Source organism: Zonotrichia albicollis, chromosome 3, assembly GCF_047830755.1.
Source record: "Zonotrichia albicollis isolate bZonAlb1 chromosome 3, bZonAlb1.hap1, whole genome shotgun sequence".
NCBI lineage: Eukaryota > Metazoa > Chordata > Aves > Passeriformes > Passerellidae > Zonotrichia > Zonotrichia albicollis.
In genome coordinates, this window is record NC_133821.1 from 54,665,390 (window position 1) to 54,686,573 (window position 21,184).

The 21,184-nt window shown below is 41.7% G+C and overlaps 2 protein-coding genes across 5 annotated transcripts in view; one reads left to right on the top strand and one right to left on the bottom strand.

Moving 5' to 3' along the window:
• The first annotated feature begins 830 nt into the window (after positions 1–830).
• On the top strand, positions 831–18,972 carry NTPCR (nucleoside-triphosphatase, cancer-related). 2 transcript variants are annotated; one of them, XR_003380519.2, is made up of 6 exons: positions 831–953; positions 3,390–3,552; positions 4,627–4,729; positions 7,420–7,629; positions 10,164–10,332; positions 11,967–18,972. XR_003380519.2 is itself a non-coding variant. In XM_005487599.4 (5 exons), the coding sequence occupies exons 1-5, from the start codon at positions 920–922 to the stop codon at positions 12,033–12,035; spliced, it is 579 nt and encodes a 192-aa protein (XP_005487656.1). In that variant the 5' UTR covers positions 831–919; the 3' UTR covers positions 12,036–18,972. The 2 variants fall into 2 exon arrangements, 1 of the variants encoding a protein (XP_005487656.1); XM_005487599.4 differs by lacking the exon at positions 10,164–10,332.
• Positions 13,720–21,184, bottom strand: part of PCNX2 (pecanex 2) — a 156,971-nt gene continuing 149,506 nt past the window's right edge. For 2 of the 3 annotated variants that reach the window (XM_074537489.1, XM_074537490.1), the window contains one exon: positions 13,720–19,658. In XM_074537489.1, the coding sequence (XP_074393590.1) occupies positions 19,485–19,658 (174 nt within the window). In that variant the 3' untranslated portion in view covers positions 13,720–19,484. The remainder of the gene's footprint in view (positions 19,659–21,184) is intronic. The other variant, XR_012579570.1, reaches the window with a different exon arrangement.

A 21,184-nucleotide genomic window follows, 5' to 3' on the forward strand; every position in this document is an offset into this window, starting at 1 on the left:
TACTTGAAACAGGTAAAAAGCTCTAGGGAGAGTTTATGATTATAATATCTCTGCATTTGGGAGACCCTGTCTGGAGAAGTCTCACTGGTACAGTTCTGGTGTCCCCACCATAAGAAGAACATAGAAGTAGTGGAGCAAGTCCAGAAGAGGTCACAAAGTTGGTAAAATGACTGCAGCACCTTCCCTACCAAGGCAGGCTGAAAAAGCTGTGTTTGTTCAGCTTGGAAAAGGTTGCATGGAGACCTACAGCAACCTTCCAGTGTCTGAAGGGGCAAACAGTGATGCCAAAGACACTCTTTGGCAGGAACGTAGTGATAGGACAAGGAGTAATGGGTAAAAACTGAAAGAGGGAAAATTTAGGGTAGATATTATAAAGATTTTTTTCACTGTGAGGGTGGTGAGGCACTGGAACAGATTGCCCAGGGTGGCTGTGGATGCCCCAACCCTGGCAGTGTCCAACGCCGGCCTGGATGAGGCCTTGAGCAACCTGGTCTAGAGGGAGGTGTCCCTGCCCAAGGCAGGGAGAACTGGGACTGACCTTTAAGGTCTATTCCCACACCTTAACATTCTATTATTGTACTAAAATACTCAGACATGTGGCAGCTTAAGCTAACTGGAAAAAGAAAACGTTGGCCCTCAAATAGGAAACTGATTGCCTTTTTCCTCCTCTTCCCTAACCTTAAATTGCGACCACCCTGTAAACACCACAGCGGCAGCCCGTGCCTCACCCCGCCTCCGAGCCGGCCTCAGCCCTGGCAGCCCCGGTCGTGCCCGAGGCCTCGGGAGGCACCGCCCGCCCGGGGCGGAGCGGAGAGGGGGCGAGCGGGGCTGGGGGCGGAGCGGGGCCGGGCTGAGCTGGGCTGGGCTGGGGGCGGAGCGGAGCGCCGGGCGGGGGTGAGGGCGGAGTGGGGACCGAGTTATGTCCAAGCACGTGTTTCTCACGGGACCCCCAGGTAATGGGGGCGGGAGGAGCCCGGGCAGCCGGGCAGGGGCGGTGGCGCGGCCGAGGGGATGGCCTGGGATACGGCCTGGCCTGGCCTGGCCTGGCTTTGACTGGCCTTGACTGGCTTGGCTCGGCTCGGCCCGGCCCGGCCCGGCCCTCCGCGGCACCGGCGGGGCTGTGAGGCGCTTAGAGCCGGGGGAAGGCAGCTGCTGCCGGGCCCCGGGCTCCGAGGATGCCTCGGGGGCGCCTCCAGCTGCAGGTGGGCCCTGCCCCGCCCGAGGTTCCCGCGGCTGCGGGCCCGGAGCTCCGCCCCCCCGGGTCGAGGTCAGAGCTGTTGCCCTAAAGTTCCTATTAAAGTGCCACTTTACCTCTCCATCCAGTCCTCCAAGCTATGCACTTTTCCAGGCACTGCTGCTTTGTCCCTGGCTTCTGCCCTGGAGTGCAGTGTTGGGGGGAAAAAACCACCTCCTGGACAAGTTTAAACTGCAGCAATTAATAATTTCGGAGAGCTCATCTTTCCTGTAACTTAACTGTAGTGATTTAGCACTTCCAGCCTCAGTGAAGTGCGGGTGTAGGTAATAACTGGTGTCCCGGATGGGCAGGCTTTGATTGAAGCAGTGAAGTAGTTTGTCATGGTAAGGGAATCTGGTTATTGTGGAGACTGAGTGGGACATTGTATGAGGGTCAAACTTTACGGTTGATAAAGAAATTGGACAGTTACTATGATTGCAGAACTTTCCTTTGTGCTGTGCGAGTAAAGCAGTGGGCCTAATTCTCCTTTTTGTGAATATCTTGCAGATGCCTGTCTATTTTAAATGCTGCTGTTGGCCTGAGATAGGAATACATTCCACCCACTTCACATGGGCTTTCCAACCACTTGAATAAAGGCAGCCTTTCAGGAGATAGAGAGGTTAGGGTGGCTTAGGTCTTGTCTCTCTTCATTTACTTGAAATTGGATGTACTGTTTTGATTAGCTAAATGCCTAACTTCAAGCTTCCTTAAACGTAGTTTGAATCACTCTAGCTTGTTTGGCAGTTTACTGAATGAATGTTAAAAAGTTAGAGCTAACAAATCCACTTAGCAAATTTAGTATAAATTCACTTACAAGGCCTTGAAAAGATGTTAGATAACTGAGGATGCCACATTTGGCATTTTTTTGTTGTTCAACTGCCAGCAAGCCCTCTTCTTCAAATTTGAAAAGTTTGCTTAGGCATTTGACTACATGCCTTTGAAGCCACAGAATATTTTGTCATTGGTGTTGACTGTTAGGAAAGAGGTTCCTAAATCTGCTTAAAGTCTAAATTAGAAATTTGGTGTGTGCATGTTGAAATTATTTCTGTTGTCATCTTTAGGCATCTCATGTTTGGTCTGTGTTCCTTATCTCCAGGAGTTTGAAGGTTTATTCTGCAGGATTATTTTCTATCATCTGAACTTTTTAAAGCAGTGGTTAAAAATGAAGTGATAGCACTAAATTTTGTGAGAGGCAATAAAGATGAGTTTAAAAGGAGATCACTGAGGGATGAACTTGTACTATGACAGAGAAGAAAAACTGAAAGGATGTCTGGAACATGGCCAGTGTTCACATTGTAAAAGGTGCATCAGAGTGTGCAAGGAGATATCAGATGGCAAGAGTTTTAAGGACCTGTCTTAGGGTAAGAAAATTAAATTATAGGGTCAGAAGGTAATGTCAAAAGAGACTTGAGGAAGTTTAAAGGAGTATCAGCTATCAGGCCTGACCAGGTTGCTTTAGGTTTTATCCAGTCATGTCTTTAAAACATTAAAGTATGTGAAGATTGCACCACCTCTCTGGGCAGCCTCATTCATGGCTTCATTGGCCTCACTATAAACAAGCTTTTCTCTCTATCCGGTCAAAATGTCTCTTGATTCTGTTACCAGAAGGAAAAGTTTTCTGTTGTTGCGACTTTGTAAGGGTTTGGTATCTCAGGGACATTGAGTGCTTCTGATTTCTAGGACATCAGTGGAAGAAGTGTGTCCTTTGTGCCAGTTAGGCTTCTGGTAATAGCAGTCAGCTTTGACCTTCTGATCTAAAAAGGGGGTGAACTTAACTCTGATCTTAAAAGTAGTGAATATCAGTGGTAGAAAGGGGGATTCATCAGTCAGTCTTCCAGCAAGCTTGGCTATCAGTTTTGTGCCACCTGCCTCGTGGTAAGTTTTGTGGCCTGCTCATGCATCATCTAAGCTAACAAATTCGTTGGTAGCCTGGGATATTTGTGCCATTCTGTGGTGAGACATTACAGCGTCAGTACAGCGTGAATGTTAAAAGATACTTCTGTTCTTTCCTATCGTGTAGAAAAAGTAATTTGCAACCTTCATAAGTAATCAATGTTCCTGCTGAACTGAATCATTACTGTGGCATTTAAAAAAATGGGCTTTTAGTGCAGAAGAAGATTAATGCTGTGTGCTTTTTTCCATTCTTTATTTTTAGGGGTTGGAAAGACTACTTTGATCCAGAAAGTCACTCAAGCTCTAAAATCCTCAGGCGTTCCTATTGATGGATTTTACACACAGGAAGTTAGAGAAGGTGGCAGGAGAACAGGATTTGATGTTGTCACTCTGTCTGGAAACCGAGGACCTTTATCTAGAGTCAGGTAATGAAGTTTTAATAACTGTAAGCAGCTTATTGTTTTATGTGTCTGCTCCAGTCCAAAGGACTGGAGCACGTTAAATGCTCCTCCAGAAGGTGATTTCCAGCACACACATGGCTTTCAGGGTCAAGTTCTTTGCTTGGTTTTTGTGTCCTGGCTGATACCTATATTGTATATATAGGCAGTGTCTGTTGCACAGTGAAATATTGAAAATGTGCTGGGCAGGGGTGTTCTCCCTTGCTGGCTATTTTGCATCAGATAGAGGAAACACTGCTGAGGCCAGGTCCCTTTGGGATGCAGTTAAGTAGCTTATTGTGGGCAGGGAGAAAGGTTTTTGTGTTTCCACTAGCTGATTTATGGAGACAGAAGTGGAAAATGAAAAGGGAAATTGCATATAGCATTGTTTTACAGAACGTTTGACTGATCCACGAAAGTCCTCTGAATTTTAAGAAAAAAATTATTTCAGACCCTCAGAGGGGGCCTCTGAAGTGCAGAGTGCCTCACACTCTCTCCTGATTCACTAGACTGAGATTTTCATACTTAGTGCAAAACTTGGTCTATGTCCAGTGTGACCTTAGCATCTCATTCACACAGAGTTGAGGGGAAAATAATTTGCACTCTGCTAATAACGGAGGTGCACCTAGCACAGTGTGGTACAGCACATGCAAAGTGAGTATTTTTCCAAGATTAAGGGTTTTGCAGCCCATACTGAGATGATGCTGCTGTGATGCTGTCTGTAATGTCACATAACAAAATTCAAAGATGTGAACTGCAGACATGAGTTTTGATTTCAGTGTAAATGTACCTGCTGACTTTTAAATGCCATTGTCCTTCTATACACTGTTGAAATTTGAGCTTGCATAGTTGTGAAGGATGCATGTGGTGTATTTCTTTTCTGACAGCAAGCTATCTGCAGTATGACTTACTGCATGGCTTAGAATTTCTTTCCCTTTCTTCTTAGGAAGAATTAAGGAGATTTGATTTATTTGGATAACTTCCTATAAATTCACTTGGACTGAGTTTAGTGAAGTCTCACTAAACTCAGTACTTTGAAGGAATTGTATGTCTCTTTTTCAGTCCCAGTTCTGATTCTTCTGCTTCAAGACGCGAGTACCGGGTTGGACAATATGTTGTAGACCTTGTTTCATTTGAGCAGCTGGTTCTGCCTATGCTGAGAAATGTGAGTATTCTATGAAAGCTGCTGATAGATGTATGCTTTATGATAGTCAGTGTTACTGGAAGGCCCTTTTACACAGCTAATTTTTGATACTAATTAATGGCCTGTTTCTTGGGTACATCTAGTTCTGATGTAAGCCAGGGTCAGGAAGCTGGAGGGACAAATCTGGCTGGTTCTCTTGTCATTGTTGTGTTGGAGAGATGGCACTCCTGTGAGCAGGACCTCCTTGACCTGAGGAGGCAGCAGGTAGGAAATTTCTTCCTATGTCACTGTCCCATACTGGAAAGCAAACAAAATGCACAAGTGGCTTACTACAGAGAACTGGATGGAATCAGTGGGTCTAAGAAAAAGGCTTTTACTGCTGCTCTTCTTGACAGACTTTTTTTCCCCCTCTTCCTGATTCCTGTCTTCCGAGAGTAGAAGCATTTGTTTCTTGAATCCAGTGAGTATTTTTGATTACCATTGTATAAAGACCTGCAGACTGATAATACCAGCTAGATTATTTGGGATTTAGCCTCCTGCACAAGGAGTGCTGTGGCTGTGACAAGACTTCCCACACAATCTTTTTGCTATCCTTTTGCTAATATTGTGTTACTGCTTTTTTCTTCTCCTTCCTCTCTCTCAGTCCAACCTTTCCCCTCTCCAAAATTAAACAAGAACAGATTTGATTTCGGCAATAGCATACCACAAACAGTGTGCAGCAGCTGCTGAACTGTACTCCTAAAAAAATCTTGTTGTGATTTTTTTCTACACTGCCAAAGCTCAAGGGAACAAGGAAGAAGGGATTTTTTGGTGGACCTAAAACAAAAAGCCCAAAATGGTGCAAGGAGCAAAAATGAGATTGAGGGTCTGATTCTTGTTTTTGTCAAAGAACATTGAAGTCTGAAAATAGGAATGCAAGGATGTTGGGGTAAGGGAGAAGGGAGGTAATAAAAAAATGGGACAACTTTTATATGTTAAATTTCACTGTAACCATATTTATGATGTTAGTAAATAGAAAGATACTTTATTTAAAAATACTTCATTAGGCCAGTGCTGTACTTGGAATCCTTTTACCACTGAAATCCAGGAGAGATCTTCCTAGAAAAGTGTTAGCAGTGTTGAATTTTTGCATTACTTATATGGCTTTCTGTAAGTACAAGAAAGTGAAGAGAAGAACTGGGGCCAGTGCAGTCACACAGTGCATGTGCCCATGCTCATAGAAAGTGCTGCTTATCAGTTTTGTGGGAATGTGGTCACACATGAAGATGGCCCAAAATGGAAGAGGAGAGTGAGGAAGATGAGAGAACTGAAACAAGGAGAGACAAATGAGGAATGAGGGTAGCAGCATCATAGATATGTTCTGGTTTGATGAGAGAGTAGCACAGAATGGACACATGCCCATTTAGGCTTGAGGACAAATTCAACTCTGAAGGCTTTTTTCAGTCCAGTGAGAATAGGCTAGATTCTACAATGGAAGATCTCTCTAGTTCTGCAAACTTTGTCAGGCAGGACAGATAGTTTTTTCAGTTTTTTTTTTTTTTTAAAGCAAAATACTCTCTTCCTCAATATGTGACCTAGTGACTAGTATTGGCTTTTTGGCTCACTGATCTGTGAAAGGATTTTTAGATAAAACAGCTACTCAGTAGGGACTTAGCTTGAAAGGATTTTAGGATGCATGTTATACAGTTCTTTCACTTTCCCAGAAGCAGATACTTTGCCTTCACAAGGGGATATGTTTCGATCTTTTTTCTTTAGTTTCTGTACTATATGGCTTGTATTGGTACATATTCATGGATCTATAATAGTTTGAATTGAGTTGATTTTCTCCTCACTTCTACAAATAATGGAGTACAGTTCTCAGTCACTTTTATCAAAATAGGGTAGGCAGTGCAGTTGAAGAGTTCCTCTGCTTTGTGAGCTGCCTTTTCCTCAGTAGCAATCACCCTTGTTTTCTCCTGGGCTTCCCTGCTGCTCCAGCTGCCTGCAGCATGGCACTGCTTGGCACAGCATTCACTTCATGGCAAAAACAAAGAAGCCTCTAATGTGGTTAAAACTGTGTCTCTCCTGCTATCCAGTGGCTAGGACTACAGAATAAGGTGTATCTCAATATGTGTCTGCTCTAGTGTGAGAGAGGCTTGCAATGACTTGGTTATTATCCAGACAGCTTTGAAGACAGCCAGGAGCTCAGAGTGAAATCCTCCATCATCCCAACTACAAGAGGAGAAACTTCCAAATCTAGATTTAATGGAAGTCTTCTTTTTAGATACCTGTTTTGTGTGACTGCTGATCACATAATTAAATGTAATCACTACATGCATAATTTAGTGTGGAGTAAAGTTTTTAAAAATTGCTGACCCTCAGAATGATTGAGAGCTGCTGTAGGCAAAGTGCAGTTCTTAATTGTCAAGTAGCTCATATGTGACCATTGTGAGATTCTGCTTTAAAGAAAATCTGATGTTAAGGATATTTTCTATTGTAGTTAGTATTTATACTGTATGGTTGTTTCCATCCTTCCAAAAATCTGTCCTAAAAAAGAAATTACCGATTTATGAGTCTGTCATTTACTAGCAGTAGCTTTGACTTCCCACTTTCCCCTGTATTACAGTTGAATTTGTTTCTTTTGGAGGTATTTGTTTTGTCAGCATAGAGATTATGTCTGTTGCTTGTTCTAAGTTTTGCTGTTTACAGTCTCTTGGTGCACTTTTCCACAGGTAAACCATGGTGGTGACACAGAGAAAAGAATTTGTGTCATAGATGAGATTGGTAAAATGGAGCTCTTCAGCCAGCCTTTTATTCAGGCTGTTCGTCAAACGCTGGCTGGCTCGGGGACTGTGGTGCTTGGAACTATTCCAATACCTAAGGGAAAGCCACTGGATCTTGTTGAAGAAATAAGAAGTAGGAAAGATGTTAAAGTGTTCAATGTGAGTAATATTTAATATCCTTAAAGAGCTTTCTGTTCTAGGTTACTGGTTTATATGTGGCTCTGTTTAAAAACTGTTACTGCCAGTTGATAGCTGTGGGTAGCTTGCATGAAATAAGTTTTTTAGTTTCCATTTTATTCTTAATGGGCAGGTGTTCACCTTATTAAAAAAAAATCCCATTTGGCACTCACTGTAGCTGTCTCACACAGCTGGCTTTGCTTGTGTGGGGCTGCAGAAGTAATGCTACAGTTGTTTTAAAAGGTTTCTTTGCTGTAGTATTATTGCTGTATAGGTATTCATTATTCCTAAGAGTTAAATCTTCTAAAGTACAGTCAGATTTTTAAGCTTTTTTTGGCTTTTTCCATTCTGGCTTGCAGAAATATTACCAGTAGTCATATTCAAGGAAAAAAATAAAAGGAAAAAAGCAGCAGTGGAGTTTGCAGGAATGATTTATAGAAGAAAGACAGTTGTAAATGGAGTGTATTTTCTCTGGAGTCAGTGAATCAATTTTGGAATTCATTATGTTACTTTTACAGGCATAATTTTCACAATATTATGTCCTCAGAGTACATTTCTGATCAATTACAGGGCAGTTCTCAAAAACTTAGCACAGCAGAACTTACCACAGCCTGTTCTTAGGAGTGCATGTGTGGGGTTTCCTTAACATCAGTAAGTGTCCTTGATGCTTCACAAAAACAAAGGCACCTCTCACTCCTTTGATTTATGTTGTTTCCTATTCAAAGCTGGCTTAAAAACCTGCAGTGCTCAAAGTTCCTCAGCTTTACTTTAATTGAGGGTCCCATCATCATCTTCAGTTTCTGTCTATATATTAAATGCTGATGTAATTAAATGCTAAAGCAACAGTAGGAGCAAAGATGAGACATTATTCCTTTCCTTGCATAAGCATTCAACTCCCTTCATTCCTTTCAGAGATAAACCCCCAGGTTTTTCCACTACTGAGCTGATGTGTGTTTGTAGGCAGGCTGTTGAACAGAAATACACATAAATGTGAATTTTGTATGAGTGGCTTTACAGGGGTAGGATTGGGGAAGAGGGGATGGAGAAGCCTTGCTGAAAGTCATTCAGTGCTTGGGCTGCAGTCATAGCAGGACATGGTGCATGCATTTGGTCCTCTTGTGAGAGGAAACAGGGCTGGAAGACAGCATTTGGCTTTTCAAGGAAGCTTTTGAGGCTTCTACTGTCTTGTTTTATCAGGTGATATTCAGAGGGCAGGGGCTACTCAGCCCTTGGTTTTCAGCTGTATCAGTCTGCTGATAAATCTTTCTCTCAATACTGACTCCAGCCAGCAAAAGTCTTTGTGTAAATTTCAATGGAGTGGTCTTTTCTCTAGCTAAAAGATCCTCACTAAAACAATGACCCATCCTGTTCCCGCTGCTGAGATTAGGACATGCATGTTTCTTTAGTGAAGCAGACATCTCTGGTGACTCCATTAACCAAAAGCATGGACGTGAAATGTGTGGCAGACTGCAGTCATTCCCAGGTGTCACAGACCTGCTGAGCTGAAGTCTCCTGCAGGAGAGCATCTGTCTCTCTTGCTCCAGTGACACACTGCATGCTCTTTCCCAGCTGGTTCCAGTGTGTGCATAAGCAGGAGCAGAACCTGCCCGTGGGAGTCAGAGGTGTCAGCAGCTGAAGGGGATACTGGGTCACCAGCTGTTTTCTTCAAGGGCTGTGGCATGGGGAAACCTGGAGTGCCCAAATAGCTCACAATCAGTCATTTCCTACTAACTTGGATGGTGTCTGCAAGCCTACAGAAGTAGGTGGCTAACTTCCAAAAACATTCTGCCTGCTTTGTCACTTAATGTGGAGTTAAGCTGCATTCAAATAGCTCATCTCAGTTTTTCATCCTGCTCCTTGTGTCACCAGGACAGTTCTGAGGAGAGAACAGCTGTTTGGTGTTTTACAGTCCCTTCTGTCTTGAAAGCATATTTTGTAGGTGTAAGTGGGCCCAGATGCCCTAAAAGCAATTCAGCATTTGGTCCCAAATGTTTAATTTATTATGTTTAGAGCACTTAACGATAGGAGCTCTGATATTTAACACATTTGTTTCTATTGTTACCCAGTTCCATTTTGCTGAGAACTAAACTTTGCAGTGAAACTACAGAGGCTCTTTTTGCACTGCCTGTGTCTGTGTAGATTTGCAGACATGGTGGCATGAATAGGATCAGGTTATCCTTAGCAGCTGGCAGACACTAATTTTCTCCCATTTTCTCATCTATTAATTTTGCTTGCTTGAAACCCATTAGTGAAGTATGGTTGCATATGCCTATTAAGAAAGAAAATAGTTAAATGGATAGGGAGAAGAAAAGGTTCCATTTGAACAGATTGTACATGAGTGGTTTCCTTGACGGTATTTTTAACAGTTAGAGGAAGAAAGCTTTTGTCCTCTATAGTTGCCTGCTTGGAGTCTAGGTGGCAATTTCCTCCAAATTACATAAATGCTTAATATAAGCAGCATCTACAGTTATTTTCAACTCCTTTCTAAAAACATACCCATCTGTTTGTACATTCAGTACAGATACTGGGAGGTTTGTTCTCTCTGGGAAAGCTGCCTGCACAGAATGTCTCCAGATCTTAAGAGGGGACTTATATCTATCAAACAGCCTTTGTAAAACAGTTGTGAAAATTTCCTAGCACTTGGCGCTTTCTCTCTGCTGCTCTCGCTGGACTTCTGGCATATAGGTATGGAAAAAGGATAGATAAAATGTAGTATTGTTTCTGTTGGCTGTGAGGGAGTGGGAAGAGCTATTAAATTGTACAGAAGGTCCTTTGAAAGCCAGGATATCAGTACACTTGCTGTGAGATTTAGTTTGGCTCATCAGTGCTGTGTATTGTTTACCTCGGGGTCCCAATAGCCTTACTGAAGAGCATTCATTGTTGTCTTGCTCTCTTTGTTTTTGTGGGGTTTTTTGTTTATCTTATAAAGCTTGGACTGATTATCAGTAAAAACAGTGACATTTCCAGACAGATCTTCCTTTTCATTACGTTTCTCTCCTGCCCTTTTTTTTTTTCAGTATCACTTTATCATTAGTCCCATGTTGATCTGCTGTCTTGAATTCAGTGGTAGGTGAGACCACTGTCTGTAGATTTTACAGTGTAGGTTTACAGCACTTGGCTAGGATGTGGGTGCCTGTAAATAGTGGTAGCTCCTTGGGCCATATTACTCAGCTAGAACTGTCACCTATTTAACAACAACAGTAATAGTAATACTTTGTCTTGTCCATTATTGACTGTAGTACTGGAAGGGATACAAACTCCTGTGCTCACATCCTAAATGCAGATACAGGGAGTGCAGCAGAGCCTTGCTGGTAGAGAGTTTTATGCTGTGCATGGTTTTGTGTCTCTTTCCCCATCAAACAGCTTTTCTACAACTTTGTATGAGTGGCCTTACTTATTTTTTCTGCTCATGTGTCTTTGTCTGATTTCTTCCTGCCCTCTCTGCAGGGATCTGAACAATGGGGAAAATTTCTTAGACTTTTTAAAATGAAGCTTTTGCTGATGCTTCACAGTTGCTTGTTACCCCTTTGCAACTGCAGTCACCTCCCCAGTTTTGTTTGAGTAATGCATGGCACAGTGGGTCACAGGGCTCTGGATCAGGACCCAGTCTGCCAGGAAGGGATAATTTACACACACACAGCCCCCAGCTCTGTGTCCCTGGGAGCTGAGCTGACTAGCAAGCACCAGCACTTGCTTGGCAGTTTACACTCATCTGTATTCACATCTGCTGGACTTAAAGCCCAGCATTCCCATGGATGGTCAGCCAAAGGCATATCCCAGTGTGCTACAGAACACTCCAGCTTGCTCAAATAGTTTATGTTCCAAGGTGTTTCTTTCCTGTAGCAATAAGGTTCCTCAGAGTACAGAGTTATGCTGCTAAGAATGTTTTAATTTTTTTCTTTACAGATGTTTTTGACTAGATCTGTCATCTTAATAAGTACAACCCTTTGAAGTAATGAAGGGATAAGAGCTCCACTTTATATTAGGAAAGTTAAATTTGGTAGTTGAAAAGGATTTCTAGTAATGACAAAAGTACATGCTAGTTCTTTGAGTGATTCTTGTTAGTTACTCAAGTTCTGAATAATACTGCAAAATACTACAGGCAATTAAATCAAAAGATCACTAAATATTCAATTGCAGCTTTTGTGGGTTTAGCATACTGTGTTCTCAGTAGCAGAAGAAGGCAGGTGTTTGACACTCAACATTCCTGCACTGAAAAAGAAATGCATTGGAATTTCTGCTTTGATTTGTTTTCAAAGTAAACATTTGTATAGAAGCAATTCATGAAATTACATCAGTTTTAATTTCTCTTTCTCTAGGTTAGTAAGGAAAACAGAAACAGCATTTTGCAAGACATCTTGGCAGCTGTGGAATCCTGCAGAAAATGAAGACCTTTTCTGTCCTGTAAACACTAAAGCTTTCATTTCAACAAAACATTACAACATTTAGTGGATGGTTTAGAGTCTGTCCTTCCTGGTTTTGCCCCCTTGAGGCTTCACTGGAGCCTTCAGGGTAAGCAGAGTAAAGCTGGTAATACTCTAAAATGGATGGCAGGATTGTAATGTATTCAGTTCACTGAATTGAAAAAAAAATTGAACAGATGTGTAGCTGACATCCAGTTTTAATCTGGGAGTTTGGAAGTTAGATGGTCAGCTCTGATCCAAGTTACATGTGAGAACAGCTAACTGTGAAATCTGTTTAAGATCTGAGTGTGTTCAGATCGCTTCAATATCTGCAACATAGCCCTGGTGCAACAGAACAGAACCCTGTCCAAATGTAGATGAGTCCTGCCTGGTTTCTGTAGGAGTGTAGCTCTTGGTGACCCAGCTTGGGTGTATTCAGGTGTGTTTCAGAATGGGTGCTGACAAATCAGCAGGTAGAGGGAATCAGCAGGTGTGCTCTCTCCTCCTACCCCTAGGCACCCCTGTCTGCAGTTGCAGTGTAAGGAGGGTTATCCAGAGTTTCAAGGAAACGTCCTGTAGTCATGAGTGACATTTACAGAATTCTATTTTGGGAGGAAAAATAGCCAAATCTACCCTTTCTTACATGGTCCAGACACTAACTGATACAAGGTCTGCATTTTGAATTAATTTTCAGTTTTCTGGTGGCAATCCTGTCCTACATCTCCTTACAAATTATATATATATAAAGATCTTCAAGTCCATGAAGTTAATGAAATCTTGTGTTTTTCATGCTGAGTTTAAGTCATGGTTGACTTAATACTGCATTTGTCTATATTAGTTTTACAGTCTGTTATGTTTATTGATGCTTATGTTTGTTTGGGCTTTTTTGCCTCATTCAGTTCTGTACATGCTTAATGGTGAAATAAGAAGTGTTTGAGAGTATTAGACAATGTGTTTCCCTGTGAGAACTGCAAATGTGTTCAGCAAAAATGCTGCCAGTTAATCAGTTTTGCATGTTTGAAAACAGAATTCCCTCCTAGGTTCACACTATTCATTGTAAAATTTATGGTCATCTCTGGCTGAACAAAGTTGGTAAAAATTCAGTTGTTTCTTAACTCTTTCTGTTCAGTTCAATGACTGTTAATTTGAGCACACTGTTTAAAGGCATCTTCAAGTATCATTTTATTGATTTATTTCTGTAAAATTGACACCCAGAGTTGCATAGGGCTGGATGGGGACAGGTATTTTTACAGATGCCCTGCAGACACCTCCTAGGAGCATAGAGGGAATGTTCTTTTTCTTTCCTGTATGCAGAACAAGGGTCTGGTACAAGCATTGTACCTCCACAGGTGGTAGGAAGTGCATGCCATGTTAAATGATGCCATGGGCTCATTCCCTCAGTGCCTTGTTAGGACTTCCTGTCTGCCCAAATCCATTTAGATGGTAGTACTGTGTTCATCATGCTTGGGGAAAAAGAAAACTCCTCTTAGGGTCTTCACTTGGCAATGCACAGCTTGTGGCTGCTCTTTGCAAAATAAGGTTGTGCTCTAAAACTAATCCCTTAATTACTTCAGGCATTCTACTGAGCCAAAACACCTTTTTAGATGTGGAGGACTTGGGACCAAAATAAACTCTGTCAGGGCTGTGTGCCATAGGTTTTTGAACAGAAACCTCTGCACCGAAGTGTTGGATGCCCTCCTGTTTCAATGTTAAGTCTCTTAAGCTGTAAGATATGCTGCAAAAGAATAGTTCTTTCAATGATTAAAGAGTTACCCAAAATCTAGCACAGTTTTAGTGGGACTGCTGTTGAGTCTTAAATGAGGAGTGACCTTTAAAGCTAATTAAAAAATGGAGAGATTTGACATTTCTCTGGTAGAGGCCGAAGAGGGGAGTTCTGTTAGGAGTCAGTTTTCTGAATTCTGGTGCAACCAGTATTGCTGAGAAATCACTTAAAGTGGTTTTTATTCCCCATAATTAGATATATTGCCCTGCATGTAGTGCCATTATGCCTGCTGTAGTCCCATCCTTTAGTAAAGTGAGAAGAAAAAACCACCAAACAATTACAAGAAGAAGTTTGGGGAACTTTTGATCAGTGCCTATAGTACTTTCAATCCATTGTCTCATGGTTTTGTACTGAGGCTAGATAGTCACTAGAAAATTCAGGTGGATTTTTCCTTCTCTGGAACTCTGAGTGAAATATCAGCCCCTCTAAACTAATGCATATCTTTGCTACTGACATCAGTGTATCTTGTTTTCTGCTACCTATCTCAAGATTGGTGAGTGTCACTAATTTGTTGTCTTTTTAAGCCGGTTTTCTCTCTGAGTTAGAGTGCTTTTCAAGAGAAATAAAGAGCGATTCTGTGATCTGTGTTCAGCAAAAGGATGCAGATGACCTTAACAGTCATGTCTGGCCTTTAAATCTCAGATGGTTCTGAAGATACAATTTGCCTGTTTCAAATAAACATAGAGTGAGTGAAAAAGTTGTATTTCCAACTGCATGTAAGTTTTTATGACAACCTGTGCTTACTTTAAAGGTAAAATTTTATTGTCTGGTCTTGGCACTAGTAAAATACTTTGAAGGCCTTGAGAGCACTGTAACAGCAAATGGAGCATTCACAATTCCCCTGGTGGGCTGATTTTATTAATAGCACACATTTGGTAAAAAGCACCTCTGATGTACCAGCTAGATTCCAGATGACAACAGTAGTGCACCTGCAGGTTTTAATTGGTGCAAAAAAGGGGTGAATGTGAGGTACCAATTACTGTCTCAGAGCCTGAGAATCAAGGACATTTTTGGCACAAGTCTTGTAATTCCAGCATAAAATTGCACACAGCATGGGATAAACAGGGCCTGCATTATTTATCATGCATTAGGCAATTTTTGACTTGTAAAACTGAGAGAGGTGAATCTTTGATACTGGACCTACTGCAAAGTTAATTATAAGTAATATGTCTGTGTTGCAGATTTAAGGATGTACAAGCACTAGTGAAACATGGTAATTAAGTACCAGCTCCTAATCCAGGGAGTAATCTAAATATGGCAATAATTGGGTATTTTAAAAAATGCATTGAAGAGAAGATGATTATCACATACTGGAGAATCTCACTGGTATTTCTAATCTTCTATAATGAGCTGCACAAAATTCAGCTAATCTTTAACTTAAATTTTCTAGTAAGAGAAGAGCCATCAGTTGGTGGGCTGGAGGCAAATACAGGTGAGATTTCTTGCCTTATTCTAATAAGCAGTTTCTTAAAAAAACTGTGAATGACATCACAGAGTGTCCTAAGAACTTAATTGTGTCAGAATGTCATTCATAGATATTATCTGGTCATCATGTCAAGGGAAAAAGATTCACACTGGTAAGTATTTTTCATTGAGGTTTGTTTTCAGTGAAGTGAATACCAAGATTTGGGAATGGGGTGAGACTTTGCAGCAAGAACTTCAGTTCCTCACAGAGAAGTTGCATGACACTTCAACATGGAGGGAACAGCCAGCACCTCTGGTTTTCATTTTTGGATGAACAGCAGTGTACTTTTCAGACTATATCCATCACAAGTTCCTATTTGCTTGCTGTGGTGGGAAACAGCTGAAGGTCAGGCTGGGGCTTGCCAGTGTTTCTGGTGGATGTGAGCAGTTCAGCACCCTGTGCTTGGCTTTAGTGAAAAGTTACTGAAAGTCTTTTTGCCAGATCTTCAGGCCATCATTCACTATTACGAGTGTAGCAAACTGGCTCTTCCTATATGATGTAAACAAGAATCTTTTTGGGAAAGGAAATTTTAGGAAAACAAAATGTGAGGAAGGTGAGTATCCCGTGCTTAGTGGGAAGGCTGAAGTACAGTGCTTATGTTTGTTTTACCATATACTCATTATCCTTCCTCCTGTAACCTGTTGTGTTGTTCATGTTCCTCTCTGGTTGCTGAGGCAGTGTGAATAAAATCACTCTTAGCGTTTCTCTCCAGCAGTGATGTTATCTGAGGGTAAGCTGGGGGGAGGCAGAAAAAGCCTCCATCTCTTCATGCCTTCTGACTTGTCTGTGAAAGAACTGCATGCACAAATTGTCTTGTGGATTGAGCACTAGATTTCCTCAAAGGATGCATTCAGCTTGCTAACAAGATGGGAACATCACTATTTTCATGTTGTAGAAACAAAAACATTCTGGACTGAGTGAGGTAAGTGGCCTCCACTGCTCTGGAAAAATCAGGCTTAGCACCTGATGCAAAAAACCCTGATGGAACTCTTGGTAAATGGTCCTTACATGGTGGTAGCAGCATCCTTCCTGCATCACAGCTGTAGCAAGAGATCAGACATGTAGACAAACTGTTAAGCCTGAGCAACTTTAGGGCCAAGTTTTAACAATATTCAGATCACAGATGACATAAAAGCAATGAAAATTGTATTTGCTTTTCATTTAAAGGCCAAAACCTGCTCCAGAAATGGTGTATTTCCATCTTGCAACTCTGAGGCACCTTGTGTGTGAGGTTAAGTATTGAGCTGTTTTTCAGGAGTAAAGGTGTCACTCAAAGCCTTCATGTGTACATGCCTTTTGGTGTTATGCAGAGCTGTTTGGAGCAGCTTGTTGTTCAAATTAGGCTTTGTGTAAAGGTTAGGTTGCTGTTTATTAGCTTGGTGTCCATCAGAGCCCTTAAATGCACTTTTTGTCCCAAGCAAAGTTCACTGGGTGTATCTCTACCTTAAACCCTAGTTTAAGATGTGTTTAATCAATACAACCTCGTGCCTAGTTGCAGGTTTCATTTCTAGCCATTGTGTCAGTTTATTCTGTAGGACTGTCTCATATTTAAAACTGATGCATATAGCAGTAGTCTTATTACTATAACAGCAGACTATCTCCAAAAATATGGAGAAAAGTAACATGGGAGAGTTTTGCTCATTTTGATTCTTTTTTCCTATGTTACGCTTGCTTGTTAGTGGTCACTCGAGTTTTTTCAACCTACTAGCTACAATAGCAACTTTAAGGTAAAATAAAAACTGTGGAAGACATGGCTACAAAAAAGGAACTGATTTTTGAATCTTACCTCGACTCCTGTTTTGCCATGCTTGCTTGCTGACTCCATAAAGGTGTTAGGACCTGCCCTTTCTGCAGCCACCCTGTGCAGGAGGAGTCTGCACTTCATGGTATAACTGCTGTTCCCAGGGAGTTGTGCTCCAGGGGACAGTGGGAAGTCAGGAACTGTGAGGCAGCTGCACTAGTTTAGGATGCAGTACCAGAGGCTGTGGAGATGGTGGAGTCTTGCAGAAGATGTGGTGCTGGGTGAAGGCGCTGTCACTGGGCCTCAGTCCATGCTAAGCAAGTACAGTGGTTGCTGCTGAAGAATTTGTGCAGTCATTCCCCAGTCTGGTTTATTACACTTGAGTTGGATGCACAGAATAATTTAGGTTGATTGGGACTACTAGAATTACTTATTTTTGATGGAAATTGATTCAGACTTAAAGATGTGAAAACTGGAGGCCTAAGTGATGCTAGGTGAATATGGGAAAGTTCTTGATGCTTTCCAGAGCCACCTGTTTGCCCTGCTTCCATGCAGGAAGACAAGGCAGTGATGTTTTATCCTATGGACTGCCATGCAAAAGCCCCCAAAGCAGAACTGGGACTGGTGGCTGTTAGTAGGAGTCTACCTCTATAACCTCCATCCTTCATTTGTAATTAAGCACTTCATGAACAGTGTGGTGGGACAAGAGTCATCATCAGCCACAATTGGTCAGAAGGGAGCAGCTGAATTCAATTTCCTCTTCCACATCTCACCTGGATGTTAGTGGAGACATTAGTAGGGCCTGAACTGCACTGATGACCATGTGTCTAGAGAGCTGTATATGAATACTCTGCTTTAGTGTTTGTGAACATGAGCAGAATTTTCCTACATTGTGCTAAGCTTTATTAATCAACTCATCAAGATCTGAAGTGAAGTAAAAAAGAATGGGTTTCTTAATCTTGTAAGGCAGAAAGCAAGTGAGAACAATTGCAAACAAAAGACCCAGAAACAGCTGCCGCACAAAACATTACTTGGATCATTTTATTTTCACTCAGTCTTACTTAGTTCTACTGCTCAGATCTGAAGTGTGGCACAGTAGGAAGCTCAGAATGCAACTGAGTATTGCCTAACAGTAATGAGACTTAGCTACAGCATCTCTTGTTAAATCTTGTTAATTGGGACAAGACAGCCTGGCTGCACATCATTGTGTTGAGATTTAGAAACACTCTATGGCAGTTAACAGTAAAGAGGAACAGCAAGACACTGATAGCTGCAATTTTTTTTAATTGAAAAAAACACACGCGTGTTTGTTTAGACTCTGTAGTAGAGGAAGGATTTGTTGTAGCCTTTTGGGTTTCAAAGGAGTCATGCATTCCTGTAAATTGCTGTTTCTCAAACCATGTGAAGGCATGGCCTCCCTTTTTGTATCATCTGTCTTTATTGGCAGCAGCTCAGTTTTCTCTGGGGGAGGGAAATCAGAAGGCTTTGTAATTACTGGCTACAAGTGTTTATGGACAGTGAGCTGTGTCCAGCAATTAAGAGTATTTAGCTGTTCCCTTCCCAACACAAACACTTCCAGACAGTAATTACAGCCTGCTTTGCACTTTGCTGTCCTTGAGGAGGATTCCCCATGGCCCTTTTGCGACTCCTAAGGGTACTGTTGCTTAGAATTTGAGAAACATTGCTGTAAACCAAACAGGAGCACGAGATAATACCTAATTTATGCAAAGCTGCTTTGCAAATAAGGTGCACCATATGCTCTGAAGACTTTCCATGCACTGGATACTTTCTCATCTTACACTTTTGTTAATAGGTGTAGCGTGGCTCGTTCACACAGTATTTCAGTATGGCTGCATGCAGTATATCAGTCTGAAATGCTGTGTTGCTATTCAGCATTAGCACCTGCATAACACATCAAAGAAAAATGAGATTTGCTGTTGGAAAAAAAAATCAGATTTAGCTCTAATGTTACAGGACACTGTACTGTCCTTTTATGTATTCATTGCTTCTGCTCTTAGTTGCCTCTTGCTATATGTTATATACCAAATTTCAATTAGTTTGCATGCAATCAGCTGTTTAGTTATGGCAGGAAAGAGATGTCTTTTGTGTGCTTTTCACTGAGTTGTATTATTTCCTACTGTATTCGTTTGTGATTCTAACCATTCCAGGGGAAGGAACGTTAAACAGGTTGTATTCATTGTTCTAGGATTTACAAGAACCTGAGATGAAGTGGCACTGTGTGTTTTTTAGGATATTTTCCAACCCTACCCATGCCAAGGCCATTAGCTGAAGAACATCTGCCCTGTAATATTCTTGTGTGGAAGATAGAAAAATAAACATTTGAAGGTTGCTATTACATTGGAAAGAACCTAAACCCATGTGCAGTTCCTGACCTAACTGTATTTAATGCTAAGAAGCGCGTGGCCCCTGTGCCAGGAAGGCTCCTCACTGCTCCTCAGACAGGCTCTGCTGGGAAGCCGTGTCTTCCAGGGCCATATCTTCTTGGCTGGCCCTCCTGCACTCCACGTTCCGACTCAGGAACAGCGCCTGGGCCGGACCCGCCTCCCGCTGGGCTCTTGGCTCTGTAGTATCTGCTGCTTCACAGGTCTCTGTGGCTTGCTGGAAAGTAAGAAAGAAAAAGTCAACTAGTTTAGGAAATTTCTAAGTAACACTTCAGCTATTTTTTGAAGTGATGGGTGAAAAAACTTTAAAAATTGACGTAGGGATGTCATTCTGTGAAACTCCATGGGATTCTTAACATGCATTATTCACAAGGGAGTTCTGAAGAGGTACTTGTCACACTTTGTGTAACGCATAAATTTGGAAGGAAAAGCAGACCAGGAGCTGGAGGTTTAGTACCACAGATGTACATGTATAGAGAACTGTAAAAGAATTTGGATTGAAAAGGACTTCTGGAGGTCATCCAGTCCAAACTGCTGCTTCAAGCAGGGCTGACTTCTAAGTTGTTAAATCGGGTTGCTCTGGAGCTTGCTTTATACACCGAATTTCAAATCCAACTTACAAAGAAACCTTTTCATCAAAACTGGAATGCAATTATCAGTCTGCAAACGTTAAGCACAGTGCTGCCCCACTGTAAGGAGTCCATTAGGATAAAAGCATTCCAGAACTTTGCTGTGTGAAATGAAATGCTTCCTCTTTACTGCTTTCAATCAAACAGGCACCTGGACTCTGAGCACTTTGGCCAGGATTCACCTCATCTAAATTTCACCATGTGGTCTTGCTGTGTCATTTAGGCTACCAATGGTTGGCAGAGAGATACAAGTCTCCCAGGGGAGAATTTCCTCCTAATAGCTCCAAGGATGAAGGGGATGGAGGCCTCTTCACTGAAAACAGAAGCCTCAACAACAACCTCCTGAGACATCATGCCCAAATTTTAGATAGCCTAAAGTTTGACAAGGTGAATCCTACCATTAGTACTCAGTATCACAGACTGGCTGACTTCTTGCAAATTAGGCCGTAACTCCTGAGAGTTGGAATTGTGCCTTCTCATTGGATATATTCAGCTGTATGTGTAGAAATAGTAATACTTATTACTGTAACAAAGCAGGATTGGACCCAGGTGAGTAACATTCAGCTGACTCCTGTTGAAGTTCATGCGAAACTCTACCACACATGGTATTTTTGCGAGCAAAATACACTCAGGCCAAGGGGCTTTTCACACTTGAGGTTTGGAGAACTCTTTGGAAACCAGGGAAGTTATACACAGTTCAGGAGCATGGTAACAGAAAAGTGCTTGGGACTTCTATCGCAGACACCTCCTGTCACCAGTCTGCTTTCCATTTTGATCGGCCAAATGCAAAAGTCTGCCTAATTACGTTGTCTAATTGCAGTCACCCTTTATTTCTAGTCCATCTTCTCATGTTTCTGCTTTCTGGTGCTGAGGTCAATTTTCAAAATTCAAGGCAGCAATGGATAGCAACCAAAGTTGAATAAATACACTTAAACAATAAAAGAGTAACTACAACATGAATTGAATTTTTCATGGAAGATAGGAATAAAGCTGTGAGTATATTGGGAAGAAGGCTGGAAGTTTTTTGTAATCACAGGGCATACCGGTTTCCTTTGGTAAATATTTCATACAGGATTCCTTTGACTAACTTTCAGCAACAAGGTTTCAGGTCTTA

Excerpts from the sequence above, each read along its gene's own strand:
- NTPCR (XM_005487599.4), top strand. The coding sequence starts at position 920 with ATGTCCAAGCACGTGTTTCTCACGGGACCCCCAG. Across the intron at positions 3,553-4,626 it reads GGACCTTTATCTAGAGTCAG|TCCCAGTTCTGATTCTTCTG; the intron begins GTAATGAAGTTT and ends TCTCTTTTTCAG. Across the intron at positions 4,730-7,419 it reads TTCTGCCTATGCTGAGAAAT|GTAAACCATGGTGGTGACAC; the intron begins GTGAGTATTCTA and ends ACTTTTCCACAG.